Here is a 14,108-nt window from a genome sequence, read left to right as displayed (position 1 = left end):
CCACCATGACCAGCCTAATTGATGTTTTAATTTTAGGTTATTTACTTATGCCTTTCATGCTTTTACCTAATCTAGTACTGATCATTTAGGTGTTTTTTTCTTTATGATAGTCTGTTTTATTAAATTGGTAGTTACTGTCTGCAGGCTTGCTTTTGTATGTTGATCTTATGTCTTGCAACTTTCCTGAACTTGTTCATTAGGTCTGGTAGCTTTTTTTATGTATAAAATTGTATCATCTGCAAACCAGGATAGTTTTTACTTATAAAGGTTGACTTTTTTTTTCCTTCTTTGAGACAGAGTCTTGCTCTGTCACCCAGACTGGAGTACAGTGACATGATCACGACTCAGTGCAACCTTCGCCTACTGGGTTCAAGCAGTTCTCATATCTCAGCCTCCTGAGTAGCAGGGAGTACAGGCATGCTTCACCATAGCCCGCTAATTTTTTGTATTTTTAGTAGAGATGGGGTTTCCCTGTGTTGGACAGGTTGGTCTTGAACTCCTTGCCTCTTGCCTCAAGTGATCTTCCCACCTCGGCTTCCCAAAGTGCTGGGTTTACAGGCATGATTCATGGCACCCGGCCCTAGACCTTGACTTCTTTTTTTTTTTTTTTTTTTTTTGAGACTGAGTCTCACTCTTGTCACCCAGGCTGGAGTACAGTGGCCCGATCTCAGCTCACTGCAAGCTCTGCCTCCTGGGTTTACGCCATTCTCCTGCCCCAGCCTCCCAAGTAGCTGGGACTGCAGGCGCCACCAAGTTTTTTTTTGGTATTTTTTAGTAGAGACGGGGTTTCACCATATTAGCCAGGATGGTCTCAATTTCCTGACCTCGTGATCCGCCCATCTCGGCCTCCCAGAGTGCTGGGGTTACAGGCTTGAGCCACCGTGCCCGGCCAGACGTTGACTTCTAAATTATGTTGCCATCTTGCTTAACATTTCTTATAACATAAAGTTATCTTCTATTTGTTTTAGAGATTAAGAATAATTCCTATAATGCTACATTTTCACAGGATCATTTGGCCTGTCTTTGTATTTTGTCAGTTTAATAGAGTGTATTTCATATTTTTCCAGTAGTTATTGAAATACATTTCCCACCTCAAAACATAGAATGTGAACAGTACCAGTTTTTAGTTGTGCAGGGTTTCAGCATGTCTATTATAGCATAGTTTGAATAACTGATAGCTGATACTTCCATTGATGATATATATCACCTGAAAGGTCAGGGAAAGTTTCTTGATTACTGGTGTTCCTGGATGATTAATGATATTCTTTTCATTTGCTCTGAACTAAGGATATGCTCTTGTCTTTGTATGTGGAGACTCACCTTTTGCCAAGGATTTGTAGAAACTGAGGAGCAAAGATAGCTGATATTTATTTCCATTTACTTCTTCCTAGCCAGTCAGAAGTCCAGAAAGAAGAGATAGAAAAGCATCAGCTAATGCTCGAAAGAGGAAACATTCGCCTTCGCCTCCCCCTCCGACACCAACAGAATCACGGAAGAAAAGTGGCAAGAAAGGGTAAGAACGATTACATGATTCAAAGGGCATTAAAACAGGCCGGATGTGGTGGCTTACACCTATAATCCCAGCACTTTGGGAGGCCAAGGCAGGCAGATCAACTGAGGTCAGGAGTTCAAAACCAGCCTGGCCAACATGGTGAAATCTCATCTCTACTAAAAAATATAAAAATTAACTGGGCGTGGTGGTGCACGCCTGTTTGAATGTTAGGTTTGGAATGCTTGTTAGACGTTCTACACAAGAAGATGTGGAACTGGCTGTTGGATTTATGAGGCTTGGGAGGCTGAGCCTGGAAAATCACTTGGATTTTTTTTTTTTGGTATCTAAGTATGTATTGAGAAGCATGGCTGGTAAGGAGTTTAAGACATTATATTCACCAAGTTTAGTGTCTCCTTTTCTGATTTTACCATTTGTCCCATTTGTGACAAAATGTACTCATAGAAGAGGTGAATACGTGGCTGCTTGATGTTCGGCAAAGCATGGCAGTACAACTTTTGTACTTAGTGAGCTTTGGTTGAATGAGGATTATGATTTCTACTGAATAGATTGTTTTGAGGGTTAAATGAGACTTTAAAGCCTTTGCACATTGCCTGGCCTTAAATACACACTTAATAAATGGTATATGGTAGTTAATAATTGGTATATATTAAGATACATAATTTCTTTTTTGCATAGCTTAAAATATTTTCATTATAATTTTTATAGTTTAAACTTAGCAAGATAATTATGGTCTGTAAATTGATTATTTTCATGTGACAGTCAACTTTTTGGATGTTGATTGAAGTGTAAAGGTACAATTGACATCATCTCTCCTGCAGTTTCCTTATATAGACTTTCCTCCCTACCCTAGTTAGCATTTCTGTTCCCAGAAGATTCCTTGAATCATATTGCTTCCTGAAGGGTAGTTATGACAACACTCTTACTAATAGAAGTCTTTAGGTGCATTTAAAAACCTCTTAGTTTCATATATTATTAAGCAAGTTACAGTCATCAAAAAACCTTTAAAAACTTAGTTTTTGAGCCCATATGTATTATGACATGAAAATTGAAATTATAAAAATAGATTTTTCATTAGCTGTTTATGGGGTAACTTTATTTTTTACAGGTTTTTTTTTTTTTTTTTTTTTTTTTTGGAGATGGAGTCTCACTCTGTTGCCAGACTGAAGTGCAGTGGCGCAATCTCAGCTCACTGCAACCTCCGCCTCCCAAATTCAAGTGATTCTCCTGCCTCAGCCTCCCAAGTAGCTGGGAGTACAGGCTCGCGCCACCATGCTCAGCTAATTTTTTTGTATTTTTAGTAGAGACAGAGTTTCACCATGTTGGTCAGGATGGTCTCAATCTCCTGACCTCGTGATCCACCCGCCTCAGCCTCCCAAAGTGCTGGGATTACAGGCATGAGCCACTGTGCCTGGCATACATTCCTTTTATATATATTTAACATTTCTTTTTTTTTTTTTTTTTTTTTTTTTTTTTTTTTTTTTTTTTGAGACGGAGTCTCGCTCTGTCGCCCGGGCTGGAGTGCAGTGGCGCGATCTCGGCTCACTGCAAGCTCCGCCTCCCGGGTTCACGCCATTCTCCTGCCTCAGCCTCCCGAGTAGCTGGGACTACAGGCGCCCACAACCGCGCCCGGCTAATTTTTTGTATTTTTAGTAGAGACGGGGTTTCACCGTGGTCTCGATCTCCTGACCTTGTGATCCGCCCGCCTCGGCCTCCCAAAGTGCTGGGATTACAGGCGTGAGCCACCGCGCCCGGCTATATTTAACATTTCATCTTTTTTTTGAGACAGTGTCTTGCTCTGTTGCCCAGACTGGAGCACAGTGGTGTGATCTCAGCCCATTGCAACCTCTATCCCCTGGGCTCAGGCAATTCTCCTACTTCAGCCTCTTGAGTAGCTGAGACTACAGGTGCGCAGTACCACACTCAGCTAATTTTTGTATATTTTGTAGAGATGTTTTCTCTCCTTGTTACCCAGACTGGTCTCAAACTCCTGGTCTCAAGCAGTCCTTCCACCACGGCCTCCCAAAGTGTTGGGATTATTTGCATGAGCTACCACACCTAGCCTATTTCTTACATTTCTAGTCTGAATGTTGCTGTTGCTGTTCAGAGATTTTGGAGCTACATGAGATCTCTGCAGGGAGGGCACTGTCAACTATGATGAGATAAAATGGGGTGCCGGGACACCAGTGGTTATTGAACCGAGATGTGATCCCTAGGAGGCTTGAGGCTCACAGTGGTGACATGTACCCTCCACTTTGAATATAACGCATACCAGATTGAGTTCTCTAAAATATATGTATGCATGTACTTTAATGGAATACATTTGCCTTGTAATGACCACACCTTTTCTCATTTTACGTTTCTCCTTAGAATTATGTTGAAAATATAATTAGAAAATATTTTGAAATCTGTTTTCCCAACTTTTGTTTCATTCATCTGCATTGTATGTTTTCTTCCCCTTTAAGTATTTTATCTCTCTGCTGCCTTTAGGTTTATAGGCTTTTAAAAAATCATCATGTAGCACTTGTCTTTCAAGTTGCCTGCTTAGCCCTCTTCCAAGTGTACTTTCCTTCCTTTTGTTTAAAAAAAAATAAAGGCTGAGTACGGTGGCTCATGCTTGTAATCCCAGCATTTTGGGAGGCCGAGATGGGTGAATCACGAGGTCAGAAGATGGAAACCATCCTAGCTAACACAGTGAAACCCAGTCTCTACTAAAAATACAAAAAAAAAATTAGCCGGGCATAGTCCCAGCTGCTCGGGGGAGGCTGAGGCAGGAGAATGGCGTGAACCTGGGAGGCGGAGCTTGCAGTGAGCTGAGATCACGCCACTGTACTCCAGCCTGGGTGACAGAGCAAGACTCCGTCTCAAAGAAAAAGAAAAAAAAAAAAAACAAGAACAAAAACAAGCCGGGCGCGGTGGCTCAAGCCTGTAATCCCAGCACTTTGGGAGGCCGAGACGGGCGGATCACGAGGTCAGGAGATCGAGACCATCCTGGCTAACATGGTGAAACCCCGTCTCTACTAAAAAATACAAAAAACTAGCCGGGCGAGGTGGCGGGCGCCTGTAGTCCCAGCTACTCGGGAGGCTGAGGCAGGAGAATGGCGTAAACCCGGGAGGCGGAGCTTGCAGTGAGCTGAGATCTGGCCACTGCACGCCAGCCTGGGCGACAAAGCGAGACTCTGTCTCAACAAAAAAAAAAAAAAAAAAAAAAAAAAGAACAAAAACAAACAAACAAAAAAACTCATGTGATTTTTATTTGGAAAACAGTTTTACTTTATGTATCCTATTCTAACCTAAGCCAATATGTCATCCCTCAAAGGGAACTTTGAACATTCTTTCTGCACTGTAGAACTCAGGCTGGCCCAGCATGCTGTTTCAGTCAGCTTTTTCTCCATTTCCACTCTCACTTCACAGTGCACTTTAGATTGCTATGCAGTACTTCCCAAAGCAAGTGTGTTTTTCTTTTCTTATACCTTTTGGCCATTATTCTGCATCCTGAAGCATTGTCTTTTTTTTTAATATTTCATTTATTTATTTTTGCCAGACAAGATCTTGCTCTTTGGCAGAAAAAAATAAAAAACAATAACAAATAAATTAGGGGCTTAAATTAGTATAATAACATCTGCTGAAGAATAAATAAATAATCATTAAAAAAAGACAATGCAGAATATTCAGGGTGCAGAATAAAGGCTGGAGTGCAGTGGTGCAATCATGTAACCTTAAAATCCTGAGGTCAAGCAATCCTCCTCAGTGGCTAGGACTACAGGTGCATGCCCCCATGCCTGGCTTAGCATTAAAAACTTTTTGGAGGCTGGGTGCAATAGTCCATGCCTGTCATCCTAGCACTTCGGGAGACTGAGGTGGACAGATTGCCTGAGCTCAGGAGTTACAGACCAGCCTGAGCAACATAGTGAAACCCCATCTTTACTAAAAATACAAAAAAAATTAGCCGGGCGTGGTTGTGCACCCTTGTAATCCAAGCTACTGGGGAGGCTGAGGCGTGAGAATTGCTTGAACCTGAGAAGGCAAAGGTTGCAGTGAGCTGAGATTCGTGCCACTTCTCTCCAGCCTGGGCAACAGAGCAAGACTGTCTCCTCCCTCCGCCCCCACCAAAACAAAAGAAAAGAAAACAAAACTTTTTGGGCCAGGAGCCATGGTTCATGCCTGTAATCCCAGAACTTTGGGAGGCCAAGGTAGGAGGATCGCTTAAGTTTGACATCACCTGAGACAACATAGTGAAACCGTGTGTCTAGAATAAATTAAAGAAAGAAAAATAGTCTGGGCATGATGGTGTGCACTTATAGCCTCAGCTACTCAGGAGCCTGAGGAAGGAGGATTACTTGAGCCCAGGAGTTCAAGGATGTAGTGACCTGTGATTGCACCACTGCATTCCAGCTTGGACAACAAAGTGAGACCCTGTCTCAAAATTTAAATTTTTTGTTTTTTGGTAGAGATGGGGTCTCGCTCTGTTTCCGAGGCTAGTCTCGAACTCCTGGCCTTCCCTTGCTCTTGGATTACAGGCATGAGCCACCACACCCAGCCCTTACCTCTTAGTGAATTGTTAAACAATTCTCAAGGTTCAGCTTAACTCTAATCTTCAGTCCTTACAACCTCTCTATGATGTATTTTCTTGGTACTTTTATTCATTTCTCTGCACTGAAATATAATACTTCTATTGTATTTCTCTGTGTTTCTGTGAATCCTGTTATGTGAGGTAAGGATTTCTGTTGTATATCCCTTGTAATCCCTAAAGGTAAAGAATCATTACTGGGTTTATTTTTTTGAGCCCCCCTGGCATTTATTAGTTTTAAAAATTAATAATGATTTGATTGAATTTTTGGTGCAAGAGCAGTGGATGATTTTATACGGTAGATTTAGTACTATGTTTAAGGACTCTACTTGCCATTCCTGATATTTGGATGATAAAATGGCCATTAAAACACAATGGTACATATCTTTGATCACATATGTGATTGCTTATAATCTTAGAATATATCATATTTCCTTAGCAGTTCTTCTTTTATTACACTAATTTAAGTCCCTTTTGTGATAGTGCCAGCAATTGTCTAGTAGGATTTTTTGCCCATTTTTTATGCCTGTTAACTTTTATTTTTGTTTTATTGGCTGGTTAGATGTAATTTGGGGGAAGTTATCTAATTTTTTTTTTTAATGTTGCCTTTTTTATTTTTAAAAATTCTTTTAGATAGAGTCTCCCTCTGTCACCCAGGTGGGAGTGCACTGGCGACATCTCAGCTCACTCCAACCTCCACCTTCTGGGTTCAAGCAATTCTCCTGCCTCAGCCTGCTGAGCAGGTGGGATTACAGGCGCCTGCCACCATGCCTGGCTTATTTTTGTATTTTTAGTAGAGACAGGGATTCGCCATGTTGGCGAGGCTGGTCTCAAACTCCTGGCCTCAGTGATCCACCTGCCTCAGCCTCCCAAAATGCTGGGATTACAGGCATGAGCCACTGCGACCGACCTACTGTTTGTCTTTTAAAGTGATCTTGAGCATATATTCTACAAATAATGAAGGTGTACAGCCTCAGAAACTGTTTGCTATAAGTAGCAATAATCAATCTTGTTTATATTTCATATACCTTGTATGTTTTAGCCAAGCTAGCCTTTATGGGAAGCGCAGAAGTCAGAAAGAGGAAGACGAACAAGAAGATCTAACCAAGGATATGGAAGACCCAACACCTGTACCCAATATAGAAGAAGTAGTACTTCCCAAAAATGGTTTGTATTATTCTGCATGAGAGTGTTAGATGTAATTTAGTCATTCTCAGCAATACCATGGGATGAGTCATTGCTTGCTGTGGGTCCACAGTTCTCGACTTTCAAGTATGAATAGATTATCCCTTTTATGGATATCATTTTTGAATGTTCTGTAATCATTTGAGTAGTTTTACTCTTTTTTTTTTTTTTTTTTTGAGACGGAGTCTCTCTTGGTCGCCCAGGCTGGAGTGCAGTGGCGCGATCTCAGCTCACTGCAAGCTCCGCCTCCCGGGTTCACTCCATTTTCCTGCCTCAGCCTCCCGAGTAGCTGGGACTACAGGCGCCCACCACCGCACCCGGCTGATTTTTTGAAGTTTTTAGTAGAGACTGGGGTTCACCGTGTTAGCCAGGATGGTCTCGATCTCCTGACCTTGTGATCCGCCCGCCTCGGCCTTCCATAGTGCTGGGATTACAGGCGTGAGCCACTGCGCCCGGCCCTACTCTTTGTTTATTGAGAAAACTTACAGCGACCAAAAACAACTTTAAATTTAGGAATGTTTTAAAATTAATGGTTTTTAAATTGCAACAGAATCATATTCATATGAAAAAGTGGAGTATGTACTTATATACAGTTTAACTTATTGAAATCTCTAGGGAATGCTTTATGTGAATGCAAATTTGAAGATCTCCAGTAATGAATTTCTTCTAAGTGTGATGAACCTTAGTTACCAGTTATGTAAATTCTGACCTGACTTCTATTCAATGTAATTAAATTCAAAGTGGGCTGGGCATGGTAGCTTATACCTGTAACCCCAGTACTTGGGGAGACCAAAGCAGGGGGATCACTTGAGGTCAAGAGTTCAAGACCAGCCTGGCCAACGTGGTGAAACCCCATCTGTACTAAAAATACAGAAATTAGCCAGGCACAGTGGCACGCCTGTATTTCCAGCTACTCTGGAGGCTGAGGTAGAAGAATCATTTGAACCCAGGAGGCGGAGGTTGCAATGAGCTGAGATCATACCACTGCACTCCAGCCTAGGCGACAGAGTGAGACTCAGTCTCAAAAACAAAAACAACAAACATAAAAAAGCCAAAATGTTCTTTAAATATCGATAAGGTATTTTTTATTGATGATTAAATGTTTGTGTCCTCAGTGAGCCAGTGATTAGATTTAAAAAAATAAGCTCTAGCATACTTTATAAAGTAAAGACCTATGATTGGCGTTTTATGATTTATTAGCCTTCTCCACCCATCTTTGTGGGTACAGCTTGTAAATAAGAGACTATATATATGACTATATATATCAGTTGGTGAATTATAACTCTCATACTAATCATCTGAGTTTATAGAATTTCACTGGAATCTAGAAAGTGGAGATTTAAAATTTGGGAACTAGAAACTAAGTCATTAAAGTTATTAGTGTTTTTTTTTTTAAATATACTTTATTGAAATAACTGGAGGAATTAGAACTTTTTCTGGTTATTAGAAGCTGAATTACAATTTCTTCAAAACAGCCTAAGATGAAGGATTGTAGTAAATTATAAGGTATCTCTTTTTTATTTTACTATTCTGTGAGCATGAAAAATAATGAAAAAGTAGAAAAAAAATCTAGGATTTAGATTAAGATGTATATGAAGCGTATAACTATCTCTCCTGTGCTAAACTTATGCAGTGACAGAAAAGAGTATTATAAAAAGCCTAGGAAAAACCAGAACATTATTTGTACATTTGTACATTGTTGAGAAATTTGTAAAATATAGGAAGCCATCTGGATCTAAAAGTAAGATGAGTTACTAAAACTCAGAAAGTATACGGTTAAAAATAGGAGAAGATTATATGGTTTATATGGCACTAAACAGAGCAATTGATAAAGAAGACTATATGGTTTATATGGCACTAAAGACAGAGCAATTGATAAATAATTAAGATGGGTACTGGGTGTATATGTATATATACATAGGTATATACATGTAGGGCAATATGCATATGTATGTATATACCTATATATACACACACATAGGAAATATACATATGTATAGACATATAGGACAATATACATATGTATAAGATGGGCACTGGGTATATATATGTATATACATATGTATATACATACAGGACAGTTAAGAATACCAGGAGAAGCTAGGCTCATCAGCATTGGTCTGTCTGTATTTTGCACTCAGCTGATGGTGTGTTGTCCGGTCGAAGGCTAAAGCACTATGGCTAAAGGTGACAAAGATGGCAAGGAAAGTGTCCCAAGCAGTTCTTGACATCCAGATGGAGGGATTAAAGGATAAAAAAAAATAAGCAGGAGAATTGGTAGTTGTCCTTTTTATTGGTTTTCTGTTCTCTAGTGAATTTATAAATTACACCATTCAAGCATTTGATTTTTCTGAATTTAAGTATAACCAGTTCAAGCCCCTATTCACAGTTGCTTGTATTTTCATTTTCTTAACACTTTTTTTTTTTTTTTGGAGGACAGGTGCTCTTAACTTCTTGTGTCCTAAGAAATTTTTTGCCTACGTTAGTGTTGTAAATGTGTTTTTCTGTGTGTTCTTGCAGAAGGCTTATGCCTTCTGCTTTTATAGTTAGGTCTGTGACCCAATTTAAAGTTGATTTTGAGGATGTTATGAATTACGGGTCGAAGATTATTTTATTCCCCACATAGGTATTTAGTTGTTTGTACACCATTTGCTGAAAAGACACTACTTCTCACATTGAACTATTTTGATGCCTTTGTTGAAAATCATCACACGTGTCTACATTTAGATTCAGTATTCTATTCTAACCATCTCATTGTACTTAATACCACGGGGCCTGAGTTATTATAGTTTTTTTAGTAAGTATTGAAATTGAGTAAACTTCAACTTTTGTTCACATTTTTCAATATTGTTTTTGCTATTATAGCTCTTAGCTTTTCCATGTAAGTCTTAGCACCAGCGTTTAATGTAATTTTTCCTCTTCTGTGTTTTGTATGTTTTATTATGAGGTCTTTCACATTTTGTTAAATTTATATCTCAATTTTTTTTGTTACTGAAAGTTTAAAATTTTCCACTTATGTTTTGCTAGTATGTAGAAAGAGAATTAATATTCCTTAATTTTTGACCGTGTATTCTGTTGCTTTTTAAAAAATCATGTATTCTGGCACTTTTTTGTAGATTTCTTAGGATTTTCTGTTACACAAACCTCCAATTACGTTATACCTCCACTATAATTTTAATAGCGGTTTAGAAAGCAGACATTTTGCTTTTTTCTCTGTCTTCGAAAGAACACATTTTTATTTTACCATGACGTGTGATATCACACAATAGATGTTTCATCAATTTCAAGAAGCTTTCTTCCTGGATTTTTGTGAGTTTTTATGAATGAATGCCAAATTTTGATACCATTCTTCAATATCCACTGATGTAATGATATTTCTCCTTTTAATCAGTTAATATTATTTAATTACATTGTATGATTTTTGTAGTGGTTGAATCAACTTTGCATTCCTGGAATTAAAAAAAAAAAGTCAGGGTCTCTCGCTCTGTCACCCAGGCTGGAGTGCATTGGTACAGTCATGACTCACTGCTCACTCAAGTGATCCTCCCACCTCAGCCTCTCGTTTTAGCTGGGATACAGGTGCTCACCACCACGTTTGCCTAATTTTTATTCATTGTAGAGACACGGTCTTGCCATATTGCCCAAACTGGTCTCAAACTCCTGAGCTCAAGCAATCTGCCTGCCTCAGCCTCCCAAAGTGCAAGCTACCATGTCTGGCTTATTTTATAGTTAATTCCTAATTAAAATCTATGGCAGAGCTGGACATGGTGGTCTTTCCCCGTAGTCCTAGCTGTTCAGTGAGAGGATTGCTGGAAACCAAGGACATTGAGGCTTCAGTGAGCCATGATCGCACCAGTGGACTACAGCCTGGGCTAAGGAGTGAGACCCTGATTCAAAAAAACCCAAAATCATTCACTGAAAATCTAGTCTTTTGAAATTTATTCACACTTGGCCAGGCACGGCCTGTAATCCCATGCCTGTAATCCCAGCACTTCGGGAGGCCGAGGCGGATGGATCACCTGAGGTCAGGAGTTCAAGACCAGCCTGGACAACATGGTGAAACCCCATCTCTACTAAAAACACACACAAAAAATTAGCCGGGTGTGGTGGCGGGCACCTGTAGTCCCAGCTACTCAGGAGGCTGAGGCAGGAGAATCACTTGAACCCGGGAGGTGGAGGTTGCATTGAGCCGAGATTGCGCCATTGCACTCCAGCCTGGGCAACAAGAGCGAAGCTCTGTCTCAAAAATAAAAAAAATTATTCATACTTGTTTTATTACACAGCATATAGTTTATTTTGGTGAACGTTTGCTTGTACTACTGGAAAAGGACATGTGTTGTACAGTTTTTGAGTCTAGTGTTGTATAAATTTGTTTGTTTGTTTTGTTTCTGAGACAGAGTCTGGGCTCTGTTGCCCAGGTTGGAGTGCAGTGGTGTGATCTCAGCTCACTGCAACCTCAGCCCCTAGGATTCTAGTGATTGTCCTGCCTCAACCTCCTGAGTAGCTGAGATTACAGGTGCCCGCCACCACGCTTGGCCAGTGTTTTTGTATTTTTAGTAGAGACGGGGTTTTGCCATGTTGGCCAGGCTGGTCTCGAACTTCTGATCTCAGGTGATCCACCCGCCTCGGCCTCCCAAAGTGCTGATTATAGGCATGAGCCGCCTCGCCTGGCCTTTTTTTTTTTTTTTTTTGAGACGGCATCTTGCCCAGTCACCCAGTCTAGAGTGCAGTGGCATGATCTCGGCTCACTGCAACCTCCGCCTCTTGAGTTCAAGTGATTCTCCTGCCTCAGCTTCCCGAGTAGCTGGAATTACAGAAGTGCACCACTATGTCTGGCTAATTTTTGTATTTTTATTAGAGATAGAGTTTCAGTGTGTTGCCCAGGCTGGTCTTCTAACTCCTGACCTCAAGTGATCTGCACACCTCAGCCTCCTAAAGTGCTGGGATTATAGGTTTATAGGTGTGAGCCACTGCGCCTGACCTTTTTTTTTTTTTTTTTTTTTTTTTGAGACAGTCTTGCTCTGTTGCCCAGGCTGGAGTGCACAGTCTCTGCTCACTGCAACCTCTGCCAGGTTCATGTGATTCTCCTGCTTCAGCCTCCCTAGTAGCTGGGATTACAGGTGCCTTCCACCATGCTCAGCTAAGTTTTGTATTTTTAGTAGAGACAGGGTTTCACTATGTTGGCCAGGCTGGTCGGAACTCCTGACCTTTGGTGATCTGCCTGCCTTGTCCTTCCAAAGTTCTGGGATTACAAGCATGAGCCACTGCGCCTGGATGACAAAGTAACTTTTATTCAACCACTATAGGGACAGATGCTGAGGGTGAAGTAGAAAACAGGCATTCAATTTTCCAGTGTATGATTTTATGCATAATATAGCATTGTTTTAATTGAGATATACTTCACATAACATAAAATTAATTATTTAAAAGTGCATACTTGCATTGCCACCCAGACTGGAATACAGCTGTGCAATCATAACTTATACAGCCTTCACCTCCTAGGCTCAAGCGTTTCTCCTGCCTCAGCCTCCCTAGTAGCTAGGACTTACAAGCATGAGCCACTACACCCAGTTATAAGGGCATTAATCCCATTCTTGAGGGGCCCTATCCTCCTGACTTAATTATTTTCCAAAGGCCTCACTTCTAAATGCCAGGACACTACAGTTGGGTTTCAACATAAGAATTTTATGGGCACACATTTTTTTCTGTTACTATGTGTTTAGCTCATCAAATATATTTAGAATCACTGTTAACTAGTTGAGGTTAAAATACAAGAAATTTAGCACTTTAAACAGGTTTTTTTTGGGGGGGGGATGAAGTATTTACCCATATAACAAAGGACTAGAATACTAAAAATGTATAAAGAGTCTGAACCCCTTAGACTAAGTATTTACTGTTGATTATGTCAGATTGGTAACTTGTTAGAAATACATGGCCAAGAAGTGTGTGAACAGATGGTCACTTAAAGATAGGCAAGTTCTTCAGATCACTGTTTTCATCAATAAGATTTTTAAAACCTAAAAGGTAGATGGAAAAGTGTGAAAGTTTTGAAGAATGAGTACTATCAAATGCTGTTGATGGAAAGTGTAAATTAATGAAGACGTTTAACGCAATTTGGCTGTATTTTTTTTGTTGTTGTTTTTTGTTCTTTTTGAATCTGAGTCTCGCTGTATTGTCCAGGCTGGAATGCAGTGGCGCAGTCTCACTCATTGCAACCTCCACCTCCCAGGTCAAGTGAGTCTCTTGCCTCAGCATCCTGAGTAGCTGGGATTACAGATGCACACCACCATGTCAAGCTAGTTTTTGTATTTTAGTATAGACGGAATTTCACCATGTTGGCCAGGCTGGTCTCAGACTCCTGACCTCAAATGATACACCTGCCTCAACGTCCCAAAGTGCTGGGAATACAGGCATGAGCCATTTCACCCGGTCTTGACTGTGTTTTTAAAATTTTATAATGTGTACCTTTAGTTGCAGTGTTTTATTTTTAGAATTTATCTTAAATAATTACATGTGCCCACAATGATAATTACAAAAGAATGTTTTTGAACAGTGAAATATTCAAAATAAACATGGTTTCCACAAATGTAGGGCCAGTTAACTTACATCCACCCATGGACACAGTGAACTTTTAAAAATGAAAGAAATGTAATGTAACTTAAAGTTCTTACGTGGAAAGGTCAGTGCTAAGAACTAAGCACAGTATTGATAACATTTACATAGAGTTAAAAAACCCTCAGGATATATTTTGACGTCCATATGGATGTATAAAAGATTTGTTTGGCCAGACGCAGTGGCTCATGTCTGTGATCCCAGCATTTTGGGAGGCTGATGTGAGTGGAT

At 40.2% G+C, this 14,108-nt stretch overlaps 1 protein-coding gene and 1 long non-coding RNA gene across 4 annotated transcripts in view; one reads left to right on the top strand and one right to left on the bottom strand.

The window, feature by feature from the left end:
• The window catches only part of SMARCC1 (SWI/SNF related, matrix associated, actin dependent regulator of chromatin subfamily c member 1), a 197,754-nt gene that overhangs the window by 74,005 nt on the left and 109,641 nt on the right, over nucleotides 1–14,108 (top strand). For all 3 annotated transcript variants that reach the window (XM_028844071.2, XM_015131071.3, XM_077992467.1), the window contains 2 exons: nucleotides 1,392–1,513; nucleotides 7,123–7,247. In XM_028844071.2, the coding sequence (XP_028699904.2) occupies nucleotides 1,392–1,513; nucleotides 7,123–7,247 (247 nt within the window). The remainder of the gene's footprint in view (nucleotides 1–1,391; nucleotides 1,514–7,122; nucleotides 7,248–14,108) is intronic.
• On the bottom strand, nucleotides 2,683–3,931 carry LOC144339160 (uncharacterized). The gene is made up of 2 exons (XR_013413883.1): nucleotides 3,277–3,931; nucleotides 2,683–2,956 (listed from the first exon to the last, which is right to left on the bottom strand). It is a non-coding gene; the product is annotated as an uncharacterized LOC144339160 (long non-coding RNA).

This window comes from Macaca mulatta, chromosome 2 (genome assembly GCF_049350105.2).
Source record: "Macaca mulatta isolate MMU2019108-1 chromosome 2, T2T-MMU8v2.0, whole genome shotgun sequence".
Lineage (NCBI taxonomy): Eukaryota > Metazoa > Chordata > Mammalia > Primates > Cercopithecidae > Macaca > Macaca mulatta.
Note: the sequence above shows the minus strand (reverse complement) of the source record. Positions and strands in the feature narration are given on the sequence as shown.